At 40.4% G+C, this 24,137-nt stretch overlaps 1 protein-coding gene across 1 annotated transcript in view; it reads left to right on the top strand.

The window, feature by feature from the left end:
• Positions 1-24,137, top strand: part of LOC124162866 (DNA-dependent protein kinase catalytic subunit-like) — a 299,017-nt gene that overhangs the window by 171,630 nt on the left and 103,250 nt on the right. The window contains exons 35-42 of the mRNA XM_046539551.1: positions 2,980-3,322; positions 3,450-3,627; positions 3,767-3,868; positions 6,569-6,801; positions 12,420-12,633; positions 12,723-12,864; positions 20,285-20,501; positions 23,486-23,701. Coding sequence (XP_046395507.1) covers positions 2,980-3,322; positions 3,450-3,627; positions 3,767-3,868; positions 6,569-6,801; positions 12,420-12,633; positions 12,723-12,864; positions 20,285-20,501; positions 23,486-23,701 — 1,645 coding nt within the window. The remainder of the gene's footprint in view (positions 1-2,979; positions 3,323-3,449; positions 3,628-3,766; positions 3,869-6,568; positions 6,802-12,419; positions 12,634-12,722; positions 12,865-20,284; positions 20,502-23,485; positions 23,702-24,137) is intronic.

Below are 24,137 nucleotides of genomic sequence, written 5' to 3'. Positions count from 1 at the left end.
CTCATTGTATCTGAAGGTGTTTAATAAACCCACCAAAGTCTCATAATCGTTCGTATTTACAGTTTTTCTTTTTTTCCATCGTATTCAACAAAGTTAAACAGGTAAAGAGTCATTATCGGGCACAGTGTATTTGAGTGTAAGCATATACAAAGAAAGAAACGGGGGATTTTCAATTTCATAAAATATTAATTCCACCTGTTTCGGTGATTTTATTCCCACTCTTATATATTTTGATCGCCAAAGAAATCTGTAAAACCAGCTTAACTAGTCAGAATCAATATGTTTAGTAAGCAGTGGAAGTTTTTGGATAATTTTGCAAATACAGCATGCTGACGATGTATGATTTTTGTCGAGTTTTTGAATGTTTAACTAGTACATCAGTCAGTAGGGAAAATAGGGTAGTTTCCTTCATCAAAGAAAATGAAAGGCATTGATTGCGATTCGTTACCCACCATTAGTGTATTCATAATACACAAATTATATAGTTTTAGAAATACCGGTTTAGACGAATGGCAATGGTCCATTTTTATCCTCATTTGAAAAGGGTTAGATTGGCGCCTATGCGATGCCACTCCACATGACGTCTCAGGGACCTAGTTTCTATAGGAGAAGATAGGAGTTATACATCGTCTGAGGTTACCAATGCATGCATGAGGTGCAGAGCTCAGGGAAACATGTCTTAATAATCACCTATTAAAACTGGCTTAGGTCGGAAAGTTTTCCTCATTTGATAAGGTATTAATAATCCATATTTAAGCCTAGTGCTACCAGCCAGCAGGGTACTCAGCTACCCGCTAGCATCCTGCGTCCTATCAGCGCTCAGAGCCGCGATCAAGGTCACCTCACAGGGCGGGAGGGGGAACCAGAAATGCGTCGCACGGACTTTTTCCCATCATTCCTACTTACGCGTCGCGTTTTCGCGCGCTTGAATTTTTAACTTTTCATTTAATCGCGAAAAATAGATGGCGTCATTTAAAAATCTGAAAGCGTGAAATACGTACTCCAGGGGTAATAATCTTTCGATTCAGGCAATAAAAAAATTATAGGAAACCACCCTATTGGCCGAAAGGTTTACTGAAATACAGCATGATTTGGTGGTCGAAGTTATTTCTCCCCATTGGAAATTAAGTCAGCTTTCGTCTCTAACACCGCACCGTTTATGGGCAATCCTGCAGACCATTGTTGACAAAACCACTTGAATAGTGCAGATTCCATTTGTGGTCCCATGCCACAAATGTTTTTGGCTGATAAGTGTTCCTAATTCGTTCACTACTGCACAAATTTTATCTTTCTTTAATATTGTGAACAACGTAAATGACGAGACATCAAACCACCTTCAGTGCTGAGGCCCCATTTGCCCTCTGCCTTCGATCGTGCTCAAAGGATCGGGTGGATTGAGTTCAACCCCCAATAATCGGAGAGTTTTTTGGAGAATGATTGTGGTGATAAAAATATACAGTTTGTCCCAAAAAGGATGACCCGATTTTAAATAAGATTATTTATTAGGAAGAAGGGCTTAACATCATCATAGTGTATACTAAATTACTCACAAAAGACAAAAGTTTATAAAAAACCATCATAAATGTTCAATATATCCTCCATTGGCTGCGCGGACGGAATCTAGCCGATAGCTGAATTCAACTCAAACTGAGTGTAAGGTGTCTTCTGTCACTGAAACTACAGCAGCTGATATTCATGTTTTTTGTTCATCAATGTCACGAGGTAAGATAGGAACATAAATACGCTGTTAAACATTTCAGAAAAGGAAAAAATCGCATGGTGTTATGTCAGGGGACCTAGGATGCCAAGAATGTAAAGCCTGGTCTCGCGGTCCTGTACGTCATCTTCAGCGAGACTGGCTGCATGTTACTGTTAGACCAATGGTCTAAAGGGTGCATGCTCCACATCAGCGCTCGTAGTGACATTCAGTGGATTTTTCTAAAACTCTAAACAGTGCTGATCACATCTAGCGCTGTTTCGCTTGCCTAGTGGAATTTGTTTCAATATTATTACAAGTTAAAATTGGGTCATTCTTTTTGGGACACACTGTATATTACATAATGTGCAATATCTTCAGTTCCTCCAAAAAAAAATAACCTTGGGCGGTTTACATACCTATGATAAAAGCATTGAGTTCACCCCTCCATATAATCCGGTTGCCAAGAATTGTCTGATGACAGCCGGAAGGGCCTAGTTCGGGGTAGGGGGTGAGGTTGCCAGGTAAGAAAGGGAAACGCCCATGTTACTTGTAAACAAAATGCTTTCGTAAGGAAAGGAGCTGGAAGAGACGACGACGTTGAAGGACCAGATGGGACAATCCCTTGTTTTGGAGATTCAAAAGAAGGGCTTGTTTTGGTTTCTTAAGCTGGTGGTCAGCACAGCAAGGCTACAATTCTTCCTGGGCAAGTGAAGTCGGAAGAAGTCATCTCTACAATGCATCGACAGCTCATGTAACAGTTTCTGTCTGTGCCATGAAGTGTTATAGTGATACATGACTGTTATGATGTCCTGCTTTTGACAGATTTTTTGACAGGCTGGGAGTACTTTTTTCAATAGAGGGAAACAGTTACAGGTGGCGAAGATCAATGCCATCATTCAGCAGAAGTTATGTTCCCCACAAAGCAAGACTTGGCCAAGCATTGCCAGATTCAGGGTGCTCAACTGTAATTCATTTTTAACTATGTATGCTTATTGTGTTTGCATTATGATATGAGCCATTTTTTAGGAAATTAATCAAAGCGCATGGCTTTTCTGGTGAAATCTGAAAAGATAATCCAAATGTGAAATAACCCCTGCTCATTTTAAAAGCACATCATATGCAGTACATACGATTACCATGGTGCATTTGCTTCAACTTGTATTCTTTTCCTTTTTTTGTGCTTTGTGAATTGTTAGAAGTGATGTACAGTTATTTTGTTATGGGCTCACAAAATTAATTAAATATTTTTATTACCATGGTGATGATCCTTTTCTTAACAGCCTAAGTGATTGGGAGCAGACACCAGGAACCTCAAGTGAAGATCAGGAGGATGGGAACCAAACCCTCGGTGATAAAGTCACGGAAATGCTTCTATTTGGTTTGGTAGATGAAGAAATATCCATCCAATCACTTGTTTTCTCCTTCTTTGAGAAGAAACCAGGCTTGAAGTCTGGTGATAATACCCAAACTCGCTTCCTCAACATTGTGAGAAAATTATATAGCCCAGAGACGGAGTCATCATTCCTTGGATATGCTTTGACCTTGCTTCTGTCTCCATTGTCATCAACGCCTAAATACAAGGAGTTGCTTTTTGAACATCCATTAGCTGATTGTTGTTTTGTTGTAAGTAATTCTGAGTCTTTGTTGTTGAGAGTGCCTTTTTCTGGAGTGCAAATGCATTTTCAATATTTTTATAATGAAAAATGACCATGTTTTGAATGAAATAATTTTTCTGGTCTCTGATTAACAGGATTACCAGCCAAGGACTTCCATCAGGACTTTAGATTTGGACATGTCTCCCATGTTCACCGACTCCCTAGCCACTACCTTGACACAGGTTCATCTGGACCCACAATTGCAGTCACAGAATTCCTCTGCAATCTCCTCAAAGATCATGGCTAGCCAGAGAAGCCTGGTGTTTTCTGGAGGTAATGATCAGAATGGGGTTCCATTGTGTTTTTTTGTCATGTGTAATCTCCTTCATCTCAGAATACCCATTTCATAGCAGTTTATAAAGAACTGCTCCTATCATGATAGCAGTATATTCTTGATTAAATTTTCTTTTAGGTACGTTAGCTTCACCGTCCTTTGGTGTTTCTGGGCCCTCTGGTGATGGCATGGAAGGCAGGTCGAACACATTGTTGGGAAGTTTTATTCCAAGAGGTGAAGGTAATTTTGTTTGTGATTTTTTTCTGCTTTTTAATAATTGTGAGCAATGTAATTGTATCGATGGCCCTTGTGACTTTACCTTTGCACCAAAGAATTATACAGTAAAACCTCTATGTAGTGAACCTCTCTACATCGAAAACCTCTATACATCATACCAACCCTCTGGTCCCGTCAGTTTTACATGTAAATTTATAGGCAAACCTCTCTATAGTGAACCTCTTTATATCTTAAAACCTCTATATATCATAGCAACGAGACACCCCCGAGACGGCCTAATTACCTCCGCATTTCGTACCGAGACAACTAGAGACCATCAATGCAGCCGCGATAACGAACATGGAATGACATTATCAGCGATAAATATTTCACGCTTATTTTTTTCTTATACACCTTTAATAATTTTCACGTTAACCATTAGTTTGGGCCATTTTGTTCCATATGAGAGCATACCTAACAGTAAATAAGAAAAAGGCATCCAACTCTCCTAATCATATTAAGTGGTAGTTAATGATGAATATGACAGAAGACATTGTTTTCTCTCAAATCATGGTCAAAATCTTGCGATAGCAATCGCTTTCATTTACCGTATTTTCCGGCGTATAAGACGACTTTCTAGCACCTAAAATCTTTTTTAAAAAGTCGGGGTCGTCTTATACGCCGGAAATGTGGCAGCAAGGAGGAGGGGTGGCCGCATTGAACAAACACTTCACACATTTGCAGAACCCTAACCCTAACCCAGTGCTGAGATCTAATATACCAGGCTTTGTGAACTTCCATGTTAAAAGGAGGCCAAGGGAGAAGGGGTAGTCTTATACGGAGAGTATAGCACGAATTATATATTTTAACAAAAAAGTTGGGGGTCGTCTTATACGCCCAGTCGTCTTATACGCCGGAAAATACGGTACTTATGGCTTTATTTTCTTGTAAGTGCCTACATACAATGTTCAGTTAATAAAAGAGGCGACCAGCGCAGCTTATAATCACTTGCTGACGGAAATATTTCAACCAACTTCACTCCCATCCATGGAGACAGAATTACTCGACCGCATTGCTACTTCTGCTTCTAAAATGAAAATATTTCATGAATATACTGCGACTCGAAATAAATCAAATACAATTTTGCAATTATTTCATTCCCACATTTCCCAGTGTAGCACTTTCTTACTACCGCCTTGGTAATTTTTTCGATGCTTTCGTGAACGATCGTAGTTTATAATTTATTGCGCTTAGCGACATATGTCTTGCCTGCGTATTTATGCCGCAAAATCTGACTCTTCCATCGGGAGTCCGGGATGTCAATTTCTAGCAATACTGACGAACATCAATCCATGCGCGACAATGTTAGGTGAAGGAGACAGCTAATTAGCTGATATGCGGTAGGGCAATGAAATTTCTTACCGTCGCCGCCGCATTCTAAAGTAGTTCGCCCAGCATTCTCGCCGGGAAATCACGTCCTTTCGCAGACCTAGCATTTTTGTGTGCCCCTGACAGATTTTTTCTTCGGAACACTACTTGCATTATATTTTGGAGAGAGAGAATTCAATGAAATTTTCAAAATTGTGCTCAATTTCTTGTCTATTTTTTGCAGTAGTCACATGTTTATTTATATTTTTATAATTTTTAACAAGTCACATGTTATAAGAATGATAAATCAGTTCTCTAAAAGATATTATCAGGAGTATTTTCAATTATTGCCTATAAAATATAAAAATTACTTAATTAATCATAGGCTGATGATGGATTCGAGAAATAAAAGAAGGCGACTACTTGGCATTACCACATAATTAGCAATTTCTCTAGCCATCAACGAGGGCTGGCAGAAGGAAGATGTAGCAGTGACCTTTGGAAAGCCATCATTCACCCTGACATCTATTTTAAACAACCAAGGAAAAACATGAGAAACTGTCTATCTAGGCTGCACAATTAAAACACTCAGGCAGTGAAATAAGAGGATGAAGAAATTATGTTGAGAAATATAAAACTATTGTACTTTCCTCCGAACACTATTAGTAAATTGAATAATTTCTTAGGTCAAAAGGCATTAACGAAAACAGCTAGTGATTTATTCATCGTGAAAATGACATTAAAAAGTGCTCATGTAATTGAAAACATTATTTCGAAAGAGTTTGAAAAAAATTTTAAGCAAAACGAATAACTAATTTATTTTCTAAAAAGGCCTCTTTATCTAGTTACTTTACCTTTGTGTAATCCTTTTCCTAATGTATAACTGTAAATATATGTTCACTTATGCATGCATATATGTTTAAATATAGTTATTTAATGATTAAAAAGACAGTAGCACCTTTCATTTCCCAAGGATATGAAAAAATGGTGCCTTCCACTAAAACGTCTCTATAGTGAACCTCCATACATCAAATTGCCCAAATTTTGGTCCCCTCCATTACGATGTAAAGAGGTTTTACTGTACAATTAATATGTTAGAGCTTATGAATAAACCTATGTTTCCGATTTTGATAAAAATTAACCCCATAGTCCTGTTATTGGCTGAAGTAACAGATAGATGACATTTTTCTGAAAAAATAATGGACTTTTAAGTGAAGTCATGCTTTATGGAAAATAATTCTCCCTAGAGCTGTTTTTCAATCATTTAAAGTAATAAATAGATGAAATGAAATTCCAGCGTACAATCACAAATTTGGAAATACTTACTCCTCGTAATAAAAAATACATTTTGTTCAGTTTTCAGGAGGCCAATTCATGTGAAGAGGAGGAGTTTGGGCCGGCACAAGAGCAGGGCATACTATGCAACAATAGAAAATATAAGGTCTGTTCAGAGGACAGAAATGATAGAAGAGAAAGCAAGAAAAAGAGATTCTGAAATTACCTTGCATCGAAAGTTTCGTGTTGGGGATTTTCCTGACATACAAATCCATTACTGTGATATATTTGAGCCTCTGTGTGCTGTAGCCAAGGTAATGACTGATAAAGTAAAATTTGAGTAGAGAGGCCAGGAGTGCCTCTGTTCACAATGCATCATGTCTTCAACTTCCCATTCCTACTTTCCCATACCTTCCCCTCATTCAACTTGTATTTTGATGTTCTTACACTTTTTGGAGCCACCTTGTTTTTTTGCATATAAGCATACAGGAGTGGATATTTGGATTTAACTGTTTCAATTTAGTTTTCATCCAGTTGTTATAAAAACCTCACCTGAAACAATACAAATACATACATGTATTTAATATTTTCGTAGAAATGATGCCAAAACAGCGGTTCATTCATCCAAATTCACCAATTTGAAATAGGTGAAATTTCTAATTATTAATGCTTGAATTCTTATTTTAAAAATGCAAATGACAGTTATACTGCTTTTCTGCAAAGCAAATATTTACTAACAAAAAATATTTTACTGCATGACTGCATGGTCACCGTACAGGCTGTAGGTAACAATTAAAGCTAGATAAAGGAAAACATTATACCCTCGGTACTCTAATGAGTTAAGCTAATGAATTAAATGAGTCACTGAACTGCCAATGCCAATGGGATATCAATTTACATGTTTATTTGTCTTTTTTTAGATAGAGGCATGAAAGGGTGAAAAAACTTCTTAAAGAATGGTGGCTTTCTATTTTCTTAAAAAATCATAGAAATTAAATACCGTATTTGCACGATTCTAAGATGACCCCCCCTTTTTTGGAACTCCACTATGGGAAAAAAAATTTTCTAGAGGAAATAGTTCGATGCGGGGATGTTTGGCTAGGTTGCCTATGTCCCAGGAACCGCAGGATTTTTTTGTGTGTAATGACAGGAATAGTGGTACTTTATCGAGACACTTAGGTCTTATTGTTGATTCGACTAATAGTTTCTTCGGAGGGGCCATGGTCCGTAGACGAATAAAATTAAACTAGGTAGTGAAAATGAAACTTGACTTCATTAAACCCACACGGAAAACACTCGGTGGTATGAAGGCAAGCCACCCTGGAAAGTACGGAACCATTCGTGCGAGCTATGCTATCCCGTTCGGCGTACGCAGAGCATACTGCAGAGGGTGAAGTATGACCATATGAACGCGCCATGAAATTTTTTGTCCCAAATCGCGTATCGCCAGATGGGCGGATGAATTCGGATTGTTATTAGGGAGGAACAAAATATCCTGAGAAGATATCCCTTCGTCAGTAACTCTGACAAGTGAGACTTATGGTATAACTCGTAAATTGACAACTGATAATAACCTGATATCCTGTTTTCGGAAAATAATGCCGCATTAACTGCCGAGAAGCTCAGCTACGAGGATATTAGGTTTCCCCAAAAATCACCATCGTATTTTTCCAGCTAGTTCCTTGCTTAAAAATACTTAAATAACGTTAGAGATATGTCGTGTTTGGTCTCAATCAAATGATGGATGCGGGAAAATTATACGTCGGGACCACGATCTTCAGACGATCGATGCCGGAAAACGATACTTCGTAGATGCGAGAAAAAATTACATTGTCTGTTTGGAGCTTTATTTGGTACCAGGAACGACGAACGATATATGCATGCGGGGAAATGATCAATGTGGAACGATAGATCGGCTTTCCACTGTATAACTTTTCTTTTGAAAGCGGCAGTGTAATGACTTCTTTTCTCTGCAATCGTAATACTCTGAAAGGCACGGGAACACAATTGAATTGATCTCTCTAATCAGAGTCAAATCATGTTGCCTTCTTACTGTTGCTCTGAGAAAAATGCGATGTCTTTGTAGCTGTTTATCCCGCGACGGCATTGAGGCTTTAACTTTACAATTTAGGTAAATTGTAACCAATCACACGAACATTTTGTGAGTTGATCAAGGTTTAACTTGAATGGAGCCGAACCCAGGCTACAGCAGGCGATCTCACGGATACGGCAGAAGTGCACCCGGCGACTGATCGGCACGCACCGAATCTTTGCCTGCTGCCTTAAAATGGAAAATGATTTTTTACTTGAACGCAAAATTAAATAAGCTAAATTACTGTACAGCTATTTTTGACGTTGATTTTTCGTTGTATAGCTATCAGGTGGCAAACTCAGGTGTCCATAATTTTTCCGACGTAAATTATGCAGCCCGATTGACGTCGAGAATTTTGCATCCGATTGTAAGTTGAACCCTCTTTTCTGCAGGAGTTAGGAGGAAAAAAAACCTTGTCTTAGATTCGTGCAAATACGGTATCTGTTGATGCCAGTGGATTGCTTGAACATGTTAGAATTATGACCGATAGGATATTTTATCTTAGTTTTAACCAAGTTTCAGAGACTTAAAATGGATTTATGTCTTTACATTTTAAAAGGCAGGACATCAATTTTTCACAAAAAATGGAATAAAACTGCCATTTTAGAAAAAAATCCATTTAAATAATTCACAACAGAAATTTTTATAGTGTTTTCAAGGCATCTGAAGAGTGCTTTGAAATTTGTCATCGCACACCAGCGACAAATTCGGGGTTTTTCACTATTTTCCAACTACAGTGCAACCTCGATATAACGACACCCCACGGTGCACTAATTAACACTCGCTATAGCGAATTGTCGCTTTACCGGAGGTGGAGCAAATAATAGCCAATATACCTGTTGCGAACAGATATGCAGGAACAGGAGTGGTGCGGCGACAGATAAACATCTATCCGATAAACGTAAGCATAAATCCAGGCGAAAGGCGATGTTTTTTTGCATCACTAAATTTCCTTACTCAAATAATGACAAACTATTCAAACAATTTATAAGCGCCGCACTGAATAAAAATGATGCAAAGCATTGTTTCGTCAATCATTATATTTATCGAACAACAGTTTACCACATAAATTTGAGACTGAGCACTCCATTAACTTCATTTCTAACAGATCGCTAGCAATTACAGAGGTTAAGGAGTCTTGATGAAAGTCTTCCGGCGGTGAAACCGTCGCTATGGCGAGAGCCAACACCATAGGGTCTCGTAAAAACGAATTTTTTAACACGCTTATTATAGGGTCAATTGGCGGTGCATCGGCTCTCCCTCGTAATAGCGGGGGTGTCGCTATAGCCCGTACTCGCTTTAACGAGTTTCCACTGTAAGTTGTGTCTCCTATGACAATGATGACAAACTCTGTGTTGCTCTGTTCTATGATTTTCTTTAGCGCATTCGCTTGGTCCCCTCAGTTACCTTTCAAACCCCACATCATCTTGTTTCCTGTACAGAGCATCCCAAACATACTAGCAAGATGGTGCCATTTTGGTAGTGTGTTTGGGTAATTTTAGTGGGGTAGTTTTGGCAATGCAATTGAGTTTAGTTTTGGTAGTTGCTGCAGAGCAATTTTCATCTCTGTGGTTTATTTTAAGTAAGAGGAAGAATATCTGAATTTCCGTTCATGAAAAGTTTGGAAATATCTTTTCCATACATCATACTTAACTTTCATATTCATGTACTTCTCTACTGCTTGGATATTGAAATCTACCTTTTGGGCATTTAAAAAATCATATAATGGGTAACATTTAATTTTAAAAAAGCTTTTTGTATTGCGTATATTGTTCCCTGTATGAATAAACGATTAAGTGCACCAATCAGATATTTTGCTCGTGACGAGATGACAAAGACTACAGTTTTGTCGTTCTCATCATTTTTCGCGTGTTCTTTTTCACTCTTTGAACCGTAGAAGCAGAATACTATTTTCGTTTGAACAATGTTTAATGATTCATTGTGGTAGTTAAATAAACAATGAGTGAAATGACATGTATTACATGACTCTATGGAGCTTCGGAAGAAGTTCATACCAATCAGGGTTCCCACTCTAACTAAATTATAAAATCCACGGTTTTTTCCACGTTTTCACGGTCAAAATGTCGTCAAATTCACGGTCTGTCGATAAGCCATTTTAGGAAGAAATGTTGATCACATAACAATCACTGGCCGCACATCAACTAAAAATTTATCAAACGCAATTCAGACGCCGTGAATTCACATGTAGCAATGAAAGTGCCATCTCTTATGACGCCACCTACTTATCCTTAGCAAAATTCAGGGCCGGCTAATGTTAGTGAGTGGGAAAACGGAGGGAGCAGGTGTGTAGGGAGTGAAGAAGAGTCTGATTTATCGCCAGACTTAATGAACACTTTGGTTACCAGTCTTCCAATCACAGGCGTAAGGCCAATGTGTCGTCATGGCTCACGGACCAATAATAGGGAGGTTTCCTATTATTTTTTTATTGCCTAAATCGAAAGGTTATTACTCCTGGAGTACGCATTTCACGCTTTTAGATTTTTAAATGACGATATCTATTTTTCGCGATTACAGTGAGTCCTCGTTCTACGTCACCCCGTTTAACGTCATTTCGCGATAACGTCACGAAAATTTTGAGACCGTCATACGTTTATCGCACCTTTGCTTCGCGATAACGTCAGGTCTGGTCAGGTCTTTTAAATTTCGCGCGAGAAAAAATGCGAAGCGGCAGGCGTTGCAGGTTGTTCGTTTTGTGGGCGGTAATACAGTCAGTCTAAACGAAGTGTAAAATGGTGTGTTTATTGTCAATTTCGATTACGTTTATAGCAAATTTTCTGCAAAATGAATTCTTAGGTAGGTGAGCAAATTTTAAGTGCGTGAATGTCAAGTAAAGTTTTAGCAAATTTTACTTGACATAACGGTATTCTGGAACCTGAAAAGTGATTTCTATTCTGGTTCCGCATTTCTGGTTCCCCCTCCCGCCTTGTGAGGTGACCTTGATCGCGGCTCTGAGCGCTGATAGGACGCAGGATGCTAGCGGGTAGCTGAGTACCTTGCTGGCTGGTAGCGCTTGGCTTAAATAAGGTTTATTAATACCTTATCAAAGGAAGAAAACTTTCCGACCTTAGCCAGTTTTAATAGGTGATTATTAAGACATGTTTCTCTGAGCTCTGCGCCTCATGCATGCATTGGTAACCTCAGACGATGTATAACTCCTATCCTCTCGTGTAGAAACTAGGTCCCTGTGACGTCACGTGGAGTGGAATCGCATGGGCGCCAATCTTGCCTTTTTCAAATGAGGATAAAATTTGACCCTTGCCATTCGTCAAAACCGGTATTTCAAAAACCAAATAATTTGTGTATTATGAATACACTTATGTTGGGTAACGAATTGCAATCAATGCCTTTCGTTTTCTTTGATGAAGGAAACTACCCTATCGCGCTTCAAATATATGTGCGCAGACAAATTCGTGGACAGTGACTGCGAGTTACTGACCTTGAAACATGATCGATGTGTCGATTTTTCTATTGATCTATCTATAGCTGGTCTACAATCAAGTTTGAATGATTTTTAAGATCTTATGATGAAATTCATGGCTATTTCCAGGTTTTTTCACGGTAGACGAAATTCACGGCTTATTCACGGTTTTAAGGTTTTCACGGTTGAGTGGGAACTCCGCAAATGCTTTAAGTTCAGAGTTCTACCATTTTTGTGCTGATAGCAGTAACCGCAAGACATGTACTGTCTTTGACGTCACTGGCTTTTCCTGCTGTGTTCCACGGCATTCTGATACATTTTCTTGACATACCTTTGATTAACTTTTTCCTAAGAATATTAATTTTTTGTGGATTTAACTAATGGGTGTTATTTTTTTCCAGAGAGATTCTGTGATTGCGCAGCAGTTGTTTGTTTCAATCGCCAGTGGCATATTGGAGGGAAGTGATTGTTTTGAAATGCTCGCCGAAGGCAGGAAAGCATTCACTAATATTTTGAAGCGAACCAAGAACTTTTCTGGTCACATAAGAGCAGTCCTAGAAATTGCTTTGAGAAATGTCAAATATTTTGAATTAAATGTGGATTCCGTTGTGAAAGGTTAGTACTCCTTATTGTAAATAATATATCAATGGTTAGTTGGGTCCATGTTGTTGCTTTTTTCCTTATGTTTTATATTTTTCTTTCAGTGATTGACCCCAATGGTCTTGCACCCCTAGCTTGTCTCTTCCTTGAAGCCAGATTGAATAAATGGCGTCCTGAGCAAAAGTCTAGACTCTATGATCGCAGAAGAGCTGATGATGACAAAAAACTCTGGCTTCAGCTTGCCATGTGAGTGGAGCCTTGTCTAAATTTTACCCCTCTTTATCCTTCCAGTTTTTTTATGGTATACGTAAATATTTGGAAAAGTTGCGGTTCTGATTTTTTTTTCAATTTTGTATGAAATGTACGAGTGCTAATTTTGATGGAGTGCTTGAAGTACATATACAGTGAGTCCTCGTTTAACGTCACTTACCGTTCCTGAAAAATGTGACGTTAAACGAAATGACGTTAATCGAAGCACAATGTCCCATAAGAAACAATGTAAAAAGTGAATATCGGCTCCTAGACCTCACAATTCCTACACGAAAAAATTTTAGCGTATCATATTTGGGCCATTTCTTACGATGGGAATGCCAAACTATGGCATAAACACGAGTCCCTGTCTTCATTGACGGCAATACCAGCAGCGACGTACATCCTTCTCCATTTTTGTATCTTCCCGCGTTTGTTTTTTCGGCTTCGCTATGGTGGTCACCTGGGCATCATCGCCTGGGCATCATCATCGCTGAAACATAGTCGCAGTTACAGGAACCAAGATTATTGAGAACACGGCGAAAAAGTGACGACAAATACTCCGAGTTCTACCCGGAAAAATTCCTAGAAATCACTTTTCAGGTTCCAGAAAACCGTTATGTCAAGTAAAATTTGCTAAAACTTTACTTGACATTTACGCACGTAACATTTGCGCACCTACCTAAGAATTCATTTTGCAGAAAATTTGCTATAAACGTAATCGAAATTGACAATAAACACACCGTTTTACACTTCGTTTAGGCTGACTGTATTACCACCCACAAAACGAACAACCTGCAACGCCCGCCGCTTCGCATTTTTTCTCGCGCAAAATTTAAAAGACCTGACGTTATCGCGAAGCAAAGGTGCGATAAATGAATGACAGTCTCAAAATTTACGTGACGTTATCGCGAAATGACGTTAAACGGGGTGACGTAGAACGAGGACTCACTGTATATGGTACAACTTCTGTGCTGCGCATGCACACCTCTTGACATGCACACACAGGGAAAACACAACTCATTCCACGCTTAACTATCAATCCTCTTGGTGCAAACCTTTTTGCTTTGGGTATGCATTCCCACATAGTTTTGAGTCCCTGCACGTGTGGACACAAATAAATAATGATCAATGTTGGGGAGCATTGGGTATAAGCTGATGCCATGTGCGACATTCCAAAATATTTTTTCCATTTGTAGTAGGGTGGATTCCAGGGTTGTTTGTGGTTACGTACGTATACCATCATAATACCTTCTTTGATCCTTTCCCTAGCAATCCTGCCATGTGACCATGAATTCCAAGTTTCCCTCTTATCTGAGTACTATCCTCCCCGAGGAATGCCGGGTGACCTGCTACATAGTGTAACCCCACCGTGCGGGGCACATTCGGGGAGGGGGAGATTGGAGGGCAAAAGGGGGGGGGCGGAGGTGTAGCGGGGATATTCCGTGCACCTGGGGCGAGGGAATGGGATTTTGGGAAAGGGTAGGAGGGGAAGTTTAGGGGTGATGAGACCTGAGACAGGAGCGTTCGGATAAAGAAAGCCGTTCGACTGCGTAGTTCGCTCAACATAAATTTAATGAGTTTAAATATGATCATTTACAAATACAAGCAAATCAATGGCAAAAGTAACAATTAACTTCTTCTCCTTGAATTCAATGACATACAACGCATAATTCACTATGCTGCACAACAGAAAAATTTCAGTCCTTAACCTAAACCCAAAAAAAAAATCACGCTACACGTTTTCACATTCATAACCCATACAAAAACCACAAGAAAAGGGGACAAAATAAAAAAAACAAGAAACGGGGGGGGGGACGGAAATATGAAACAACGAAATAGATATTGCACAGAAATTCACACGGTAATAGGGGGAATACTGTCCTCTTCTCTATTTGTGCGGGGAATTTTATCAATGTTTTTAATGAATTCTCTTCTTGACTTGGTGAAGTGGGAATTTTCTTCTGTTCCTTGAGGGGGGGGGGGGTTTGGGGGGGGGTATGGGATTTCGTGGCTTTTCTCTTACAGTTTGTCGAATTTTCGGGGCTCTCGATCTGCTGATCGTGGCGATTCCGTTCCGCGGCGTATGCTGCTCTGCGTCAACTCCGGCAGGTTCACGAGTGGGAGATGGCTTCTCTGCGACAGTTGGGAGATCCTTTCATCGGCACCACGAGTCTACCTTGCAACTCCGACTCGCGTTGGGCACCCTCTTTCTCTCTCTCTCTCGGGATCTCTCCACCAACTTTTTTTCTCTGCCTCCCCACACTCCGCCTACTCTTGGGAGCGTTTTTTTTTTCGGAATCGCCAAAAAAGAAAATCATCTAAACCCCTTTTCCTCCGGTGCACCACGTTATATAGCCATTGAGGGGAGGAAACACCGGGGAGGGGGGGTCAGGGGAAATAAAGGGATGATGCACTTGGGGCTGGACGGTCACTTCACCAAGGACACGGGGGGGGGGGGAGAAACCACGCTCTTCTGCGTCTTAAGAATTCGACTTGCACACATATGGAGGGGGGGGGGGAAGGGAGAGCATTACAAATTGTGGGGAGAAAATAGGGAAACATCAAACGGGGACTCAATGATTCATGGCACTCACGCACACATTCACACGGACACATATCAAAAGAAAAAAAAAACGGCCTTCCTTTACCTTGCACTCCCGTCTCATGCGCCACTATGTAAGCGGGCAGAATGCACCGGTTACATATGCCCTCCTCTCAAAGGAGGAAATACGGGGAACGTATTTACGAAAAAAAATATACAGGCAATCCGCCCAAAAAAAAAATCGCGATTCGCGAGGGGAACGCCCTCCTACTCAGGCGGAGCAACACACAGTTAAAGGCGGAATACAAAACATCGCCTAGGGAACGCGTCTGGCAAAGGAAAAAAATTAAATCTCGGACATGTACGGAATTAGATTCCCGAAATTGTACGGACCTATCAATCCGCCGTCTTCTCCTTCCAACTCGACAGCATTTGGGGCAACGATACGGCGAATGACATATGGTCCGCTGTACAATGGGAAAAAATAACATTGGGATGATTATATCAGAATAATTTTTACAACAGCGCGCGTAATAGTTGCTCATTCCAAGGAATGCACGAAGGCTCCGAACGTTTTTCGGCCGTTCGCAATCCACTATCGCCTTCACCTTGTCTGGGTTGGTCTTCGTTCCCTTAGCATCGATAACGTATCCCAAAAAATGGATTCCTTTCCTTAGGAAATTAGATTTCGTTATGTTTAACCTTAAATTTGCTTTCTCGAAACGGTTGAAGATATCCCTGATACCTTTTTGAAGCATACTTTTAATTTTTGGACATAAATGGAGCCTCTCCTTCTCCTTATGATTCAACTCGTGGGCTGGGATCCTTCCTACCCATAGCGTTGATAAAATGGGGACTTCCACTTTTATGCTCGGCAGGTTTGGGTGGGGGAAGTCGCTCGACCCAAACTCCGTAAGTTTTCCGCCCGCGGAGGTGGAAAGGAAAAATCCATAAGAGATTGGGGCATATTATCCTCATTCCGATTCTCTTCGCCCCCTTCTCTCTCATTTCCCTCCTGTCTATCTGCTTGAGTCTGCCCTCCTCCTCGGCTTCCACCGTGGTGCCACGAGCTAAACCCCCTGCGTGACGGATTTCTTATCGCGTTTACGTTAGGGTGGGTCTCTTCTGCCCTTCCTAAATGATTTTGGGACTGGTCGAATCGTCCGAGCATAATTAAGAGCTTGTCGTAAGTGGCAACTTCCAAACTACGGAGCAAATCCTGAACATATGGTGGGAAATGTCTTACCAATAATGCCACCATTTCCTCCTCATTCTCCGGCGGCTCACACAGTTTGATTGCTGCGATTTTCCGAGTCGCGTATTCCTGCATGCTACTTACCGGCGTCCTCCTGTACATTCCCGACATAACTTTAATTTTATAATTTATCCGATGCTCTTTACTCCAATACCGCGCGACAAATAATTGTTTGAATACTTCCATCTCCTCCGGAAAAGGAAAAATAGTATCCGCCCATCCCTTTGCCCCTTCATCCAACATCTGATAGAAAAACCGCGATCGTATCTCGGGCGGGATGGCGTGAACGGAATAATAGTTTTCAACTCCCCTCATAAATGCTATGGGGTGTTCATGTGGTTTGCCACGGAATTGTAAATTAGCCGGGGGACTCGGAAAATTAGTCGAAGAACCCGTACCACCTACCTTCATTCGACGGATCCCTGCTACCTCTTCGGCAATATCTCTAATTCTTTTTTCGTGGTGGATCTTCTCCTCCTGTACACCTCGGGAAATTATTACAACTTGCTCCCTTACCACCTCTACCTTCTCGTTTACTTCCCTTTTTACTTCCTGAACGCGTTCGTCCACTATCTCCCCAATTCCTTCAATCTTCCCATTAATTGCCTCCAACTTCCCTTCTAGTTTCCCCCTTTCATCTTCCTCAGCATCGAAACGCTCTTTCATGTCCTTCATTATTCGTTCGAATTTCTCGTCAAGTTTCCCCTCTAGTCTTTCAAATTTCTTGATATCCTCCTTTCTGGCTCGCTCGGCTTTTTCAAATCTCTCATCAAGTCTTTCCTCAGCTCTTCCGAATCTCTCGTCAAATTTCTCCTCTAGTCTTTCAAATTTATTGATATCCTCCCTCCTAGCTTCCTCAGCTTTTTCAAACCTCTCATCGAGTTTTTCCTCTAGTCTTTCAAATTTATTAATATCTTCCCTCCTAGCTTCCTCAGATTTTTCAAACCTCTCATCGAGTTTTTCCTCCAGTTTTTTAAATAACTCATTAAGGCTGGTAATTTCGGTGCCTCCACTCCTGTGCTCTATTCTATCCTCCGCCTTCTCCGCTTGCGGCTCCTCATCCCAGTTAGAAACGTCAATGATTTTCACCTCGCTACTGGCATCTGACCCGTCCTCATCGTACCTAGGGGGTTCGCGATATTCTCTAAAACTCTTACCTTCCGGTTCCATCGCGTACGAGAGTAATTATTACAACAAAATACACAAGGAAAAAATAACAATGAAATTCGCACTTCGCTGAAAGAGTAACAATCATGAAAATCACGCTAAAGCAAATCGCAATCAAGGCTACCACCGCAACACAAGTTACCCACACTTTATCTAATACGGTGGCCAACTGACTGACGCCCACCAAAAACACAATTAAATCCGGACATCTTACAAGAACATGAGCAGAAATGAAAGGGACGCATACAAAATTGGGAATCTGATTCGCAAATTTAAGAAAAAATCGCTCCACGAAATTTCCGCGATCTATGCAAAACGAAACGAAATTACTTATCACTCCGCTTGAGTCACTCGTGTCCCTGTTCGGGCGCCAATGATGTAACCCCACCGTGCGGGGCACATTCGGGGAGGGGGAGATTGGAGGGCAAAAGGGGGGGGGGCGGAGGTGTAGCGGGGATATTCCGTGCACCTGGGGCGAGGGAATGGGATTTTGGGAAAGGGTAGGAGGGGAAGTTTAGGGGTGATGAGACCTGAGACAGGAGCGTTCGGATAAAGAAAGCCGTTCGACTGCGTAGTTCGCTCAACATAAATTTAATGAGTTTAAATATGATCATTTACAAATACAAGCAAATCAATGGCAAAAGTAACAATTAACTTCTTCTCCTTGAATTCAATGACATACAACGCATAATTCACTATGCTGCACACAGAAAAATTTCAGTCCTTAACCTAAACCCAAAAAAAAAATCACGCTACACGTTTTCACATTCATAACCCATACAAAAACCACAAGAAAAGGGGACAAAATAAAAAAAACAAGAAACGGGGGGGGGGATGGAAATATGAAACAACGAAATAGATATTGCACAGAAATTCACACGGTAATAGGGGGAATACTGTCCTCTTCTCTATTTGTGCGGGGAATTTTATCAATGTTTTTAATGAATTCTCTTCTTGACTTGGTGAAGTGGGAATTTTCTTCGGTTCCTTGAGGGGGGGGGGGTTTGGGGGGGGGGTATGGGATTTCGTGGCTTTTCTCTTACAGTTTGTCGAATTTTCGGGGCTCTCGATCTGCTGATCGTGGCGATTCCGTTCCGCGGCGTATGCTGCTCTGCGTCAACTCCGGCAGGTTCACGAGTGGGAGATGGCTTCTCTGCGACAGTTGGGAGATCCTTTCATCGGCACCACGAGTCTACCTTGCAACTCCGACTCGCGTTGGGCACCCTCTTTCTCTCTCTCTCTCGGGATCTCTCCACCAACTTTTTTTCTCTGCCTCCCCACACTCCGCCTACTCTTGGGAGCGTTTTTTTTTTTCGGAATCGCCAAAAAAGAAAATCATCTAAACCCCTTTTCCTCCGGTGCACCACGTTATATAGCCATTGAGGGGAGGAAACACCGGGGAGGGGGGGGTCAGGGGAAATAAAGGGATGATGCACTTGGGGCTGGACGGTCACTTCAACAAGGACACGGGGGGGGGGGGGAGAAACCACGCTCTTCTGCGTCTTAAGAATTCGACTTGCACACATATGGAGGGGGGGGGGGAAGGGAGAGCATTACAAATTGTGGGGAGAAAATAGGGAAACATCAAACGGGGACTCAATGATTCATGGCACTCACGCACACATTCACACGGACACATATCAAAAGAAAAAAAAACGGCCTTCCTTTACCTCGCACTCCCGTCTCATGCGCCACTATGTAAGCGGGCAGAATGCACCGGTTACAATAGCTACAAATATTTAACACACCATTCACAAATATTCAATAGGGTGGTTTCCTATTATTTTTTCACTGCCTACATTGAAAGATTATTACTCCTGGAGTACGCATTTCACGCTTTTAGATTTTTCAATGACGATATCTATTTTGCCCAATTTAATGAAAAGTGAAAAATTTCAAGTGCGCGAAAATGTGACGGCTAAGTATGAATGATGGGAAAAGCCCGTATGACGTCATTCTGGCTCCCGCTGCCGCAAGTGAGGTGACCTTGGGGTGAGAATATGTGCGCCGCTGATATGCAGGCTGCTAGCAGGTAGCAGAGTACCCAGCTAGCAGGTACGCAGGAAACTTTCTGACCATAGTCAATTTTAATAGGTGATTATTAAGACAAGTTTCCCTGAGCTCTGTGCCTTGCATGCATTGGTAACCTCAGACGATGTAAAACTCCTATCCTCTCATGTAGAAACTAGGTCCCTGTGACGTCACCTGGAGTGGCATCGCATGGGTGCCAATCTGGCCTTTTTCATATGAGGTTAAAATTGACCATTGCCATTCGTCTAAACTGGGATTTCTAAAACTAAATAATTTTTATATTATGAATACACTAATGGTAGGTAACGAATGGCAATCAATGCCTTTCGTTTTCTTTGTTGAAGGAAACTACCCTATTTGTGAATGCCGGTAAAGACTGCTGAGCTGGTTTTATTTCATCATTTCAACTTTTTTTTCAGCATGTACCAGCAAATGGAAGAATACGATGTGGTTCATGGCATTTTCCATGACATGTTGAAATGTGAAGATAATGTGAAGAAGGCACTGGAATATGAGAGATCTGGCCACTGGAGTAAAGGAAAGACTGCTTTTCGTGAAATCCTTGAGAATTTGACCCCTGGTGACAGTGACGTCGAATGCATTGAGGATGATTATTACTATGAAGGGTATTTCAAGGTACATCTCAAAAATTCATCTCTGTCCTGGAATTCTCTAAGTATAAAATTCAAATGGTGTGTATACTAATGGTCCATTAAAAAAAGTTAATTCAGGGAAAGAGTTTGTTGCATAAGGATCTTGCAATGAGAATTCTTAGTTTCGAATGCCAGTGACTGCTTTTACAGGGCTTAATGCTGCAGGTGTTGAGTCAATCAGAAAAAAAATTAGAAAATTTCAAGGAATCTGAAACTCAATGGGGATATGACTACTTAGAGTGGAATATGTGCAAATGCTAATGAATTGGTCTTTGACTTCAGGTTCTTAACTTTTTTGTTTATTCTGTCTTCGTTTCACAAATTTGTGGATTAGCATGATGGGTGATTGTAATATCAATGTGATTTTCTCGACTATAATTTGGACTTCAATTTTCTCTGCTCTCATATAGTTTGCTGCTCTCTTCAGTTTCTCTTTGCTTAAGAAAGGGTCTAGCAGGTTAAGATGGTGAAAAGTGCCCCCCTATGTTTTGAAAAATAAAAAATATACACTTAAAGTGCATCCAAAATTATGTGTTTCCCCAAAGTTTCAGGCCAAAACAATGGATAATAACCCCCAAAAAAATTGAAACACGATTTTTAGTTTTTTAACCATATCTCCAGTTTTTATTTTTGTAAAATCGTTTTCTTGATTTTAAAATATAAATACAATTATGTTCTACCATCCTGATTTTTTCAACATTTTTTGACCGAAAACTAAATTATTACATAAGTTTGAAATTTTCAACATTAAATTAAAAAATTTAGGAAACAATAGACACGCCGAAAAAATATATGTTATTACGCCTGCTCTAAAGTGTATTCCTAAATTTTTTTCAGATTTTTAAAATTGGTGGAACAGGGTCAAAAACACGAATAACTGCTTTGCGCATTTGCATCTATGCATTCCAGGAGGATATTTGGTTTTATTGTTGAGAGCAAGGTTGTTGATCAGTTTCTAATATTATTGATTAAGAATAAACATTAAGATTAACAATGCCTATCATACTTAGATTAATCGTAATTATTGTTTATAAACATTCTGTTAAGCATTAATTTCCTAATTACTGCGCGAATTGGACGTAATTGGTATATCGTCTTTTTGAATATGCATAAAGGCCGTTTTACGCGGGTCTAGTCATTGTGCAGGTTATTGAAAACATTTGTTAAAATTGCGAGAATCGGTGTCTGCAATTAGACGAGGGCCTATTTTCCCCTCTAGCAGCAGTTCAGCACTCGCCTCACCCACTCTGACGCTTTCTTATTCTCCGAAATCAAACAAAAGGTCCTCGCTTGCATAGGGATCGTATTACGAAGACCTTTGCTTCGAAAAAAATATCAAGTTACACGAGAGCAATAAAGACGTGTCTCATGCCCCCCTTTTCTAACCCACTGATCTTTTTCTGGCTACCTGCTTCGAATTTCCCCATTTCTGGAGGTCAACTGCTGCATGAGTACCGTGGGATAGTTACATTAGCGCATTTCCCAAGATCCGCTATTCCCCTCCATTCAGCACTAGCCCCCCTCTGAGGCTTTCCTCTTCTCCGAAATAAAAAAAGGTCCCAGCTCTCGCAGGGATAATATTATGAAGTCCTTAGCTTTGAAAAAAATATCAAGTTGCACGAGAACAAAAGAAATGTGTTTCGCGCCCCCCTTTTCTCACCCACTAACCTTTTTGAGCCTACCTGCTTCCAAGTTTCCAGTTTCTGGAGGTCAACTGCTGCATGAATCACCTATTAGCCCAAAAGGTGTCTAACAGTGACTTTCGGCAATTGATATTACACCTTTGTTGGATTGAAATATTAGTAATGTGCGCGTAATTTAAAAAAGAAAAAGACCAAACGCGACGCATTTCTGACTTTATTTAAGCATTTTACGAGAGGAAATAAATATCAAAATAGGACGGAGACTTGGCATTCTGGCGAGACTCGATATGAGCAGCAGAGCTTCTCGGAAGTTGATGCGGTATTTTTTTCCGAAAACATATATCAAGTTACAATTTGAGTGGTGCTATAAATCTTTATTGTTACAGTCCCAGACGAAGGGATATTTTCTCAGGATATTTGGTTTCTCCCTGCTAACAATTCGAATTCATATGCTATCTCATGAGAACTTCCAAAGATGGACTGAAAATAATTGAAGAAAATCCGGTGGAGAAGAGCTTGTATTTTATAAAATGCCTCAGATTGTCAGCTAGCACTTGGCAGCAGGAGTGGGGGTAAAGCGATGTTAGTTGAATTAATTATATGCCCAATTGTTTCCATAAAATTAAAATATTCCATTAATCAGCTAAATTCCTGTTCAAATCCTTTAAAGGAAATCAAAATTACTCCCCAAAATCTTGTGTTGGATGCTTCATAGGCAACCGAGTCAAACATTCCAGCATTCATCATTTAGTATTCGAGGTATTCGAATATTCGAGCAATGATTTAATATTCGAATTCGATATTCGAGTTCGAGAAATCTGCTATTCGACCCATCTCTACTTTAAATGTTTTGGTTACAAGGCCGGATGAGCCGTGGTTCTCAAAGAGGTGATTGACAACTAAGGTCATTTGCACCATGAGGGATGGGTCAGGAGGAAAGTTGGCGTCAGCAAGTTGGGATCTGCTCTTAACGAAGGGCCATGTGGTGGGAGAGAAGAGAGACTCCGTAAAGCACTCAAACAGGTACAGGGGAGTCTTGGGAAAATCTCTGCCACTGCCAGGCATTAAATGGGCATCCAAATTGTTGAGTTTGCTTTACAATGTACTGCATTAGACAATTAATGATTTATTACCAGTATGAGTTTGTTGTGGTGTTTTTCATAGTTTATGCAATAGAACTCATCACCCAAATTGGTTCATAAATGTCAGGTGGCATTAATGATAGCCATGATCTTCAGTCCAATGATTATTGTTTATGCTGTCCATATTTTTGAATCAGTGGTTTCCATTAATGTTAATTAATCATTAAATTCCAATTTTCTAGTGCTTTGAAAGTCTGTCTCGGTGGAGTGATCTCAACAAAGTTGTGATGAAACAGCTGGAAGACAATTTTGATGATGTTTGGAGTGATGGGGCATTTTTTGTCCCTTGGCTCATCAAGTGCCAAGTAAATCTTGGCTTGGAGCATGATAGCAATACAAAGGAATTTTACCAGTATATCAGTACGCTAAAGGACAAGGACCAGAAGGATTATCTTCAGGTAACCTATTTAACTCTCTGAATCCTGGAACTATGAAACAAGGGCAAATGACGGTCTTTTTGAAAGTTTATGACCTCAAGTGCCCTTATCAAGGGAAAGGAGCAAAGGGGTAGGAGAATGGCTAATGAGCTACCTACTTAGCTTGAAGATATTTCGATAGCTTTCAGCAGTTGTATGATTGTTTGACACGCACGAGGTTCAAAAAAGAGTGAGACCCAACGTGATGCATATCTGACAGCATTTAAGTTTTTTAAGCTCTAATTGATTGACCCAAAGATTTATAGTCACAACAAGGCTACTAATACACCCATGTCTCGTATAGTGCAAGGAATGCGTTCCTTGGGGTCTTTGCGCTATACGAATTTGCGTTATACGAGAGCATTTTAACATTGGGAAGATAGGGATGCGTTCCTGGTAGCATAGGTCTTGGGTATTG

This window comes from Ischnura elegans, chromosome 7, assembly GCF_921293095.1.
Source record: "Ischnura elegans chromosome 7, ioIscEleg1.1, whole genome shotgun sequence".
Lineage (NCBI taxonomy): Eukaryota > Metazoa > Arthropoda > Insecta > Odonata > Coenagrionidae > Ischnura > Ischnura elegans.
Note: the sequence above shows the minus strand (reverse complement) of the source record. Positions and strands in the feature narration are given on the sequence as shown.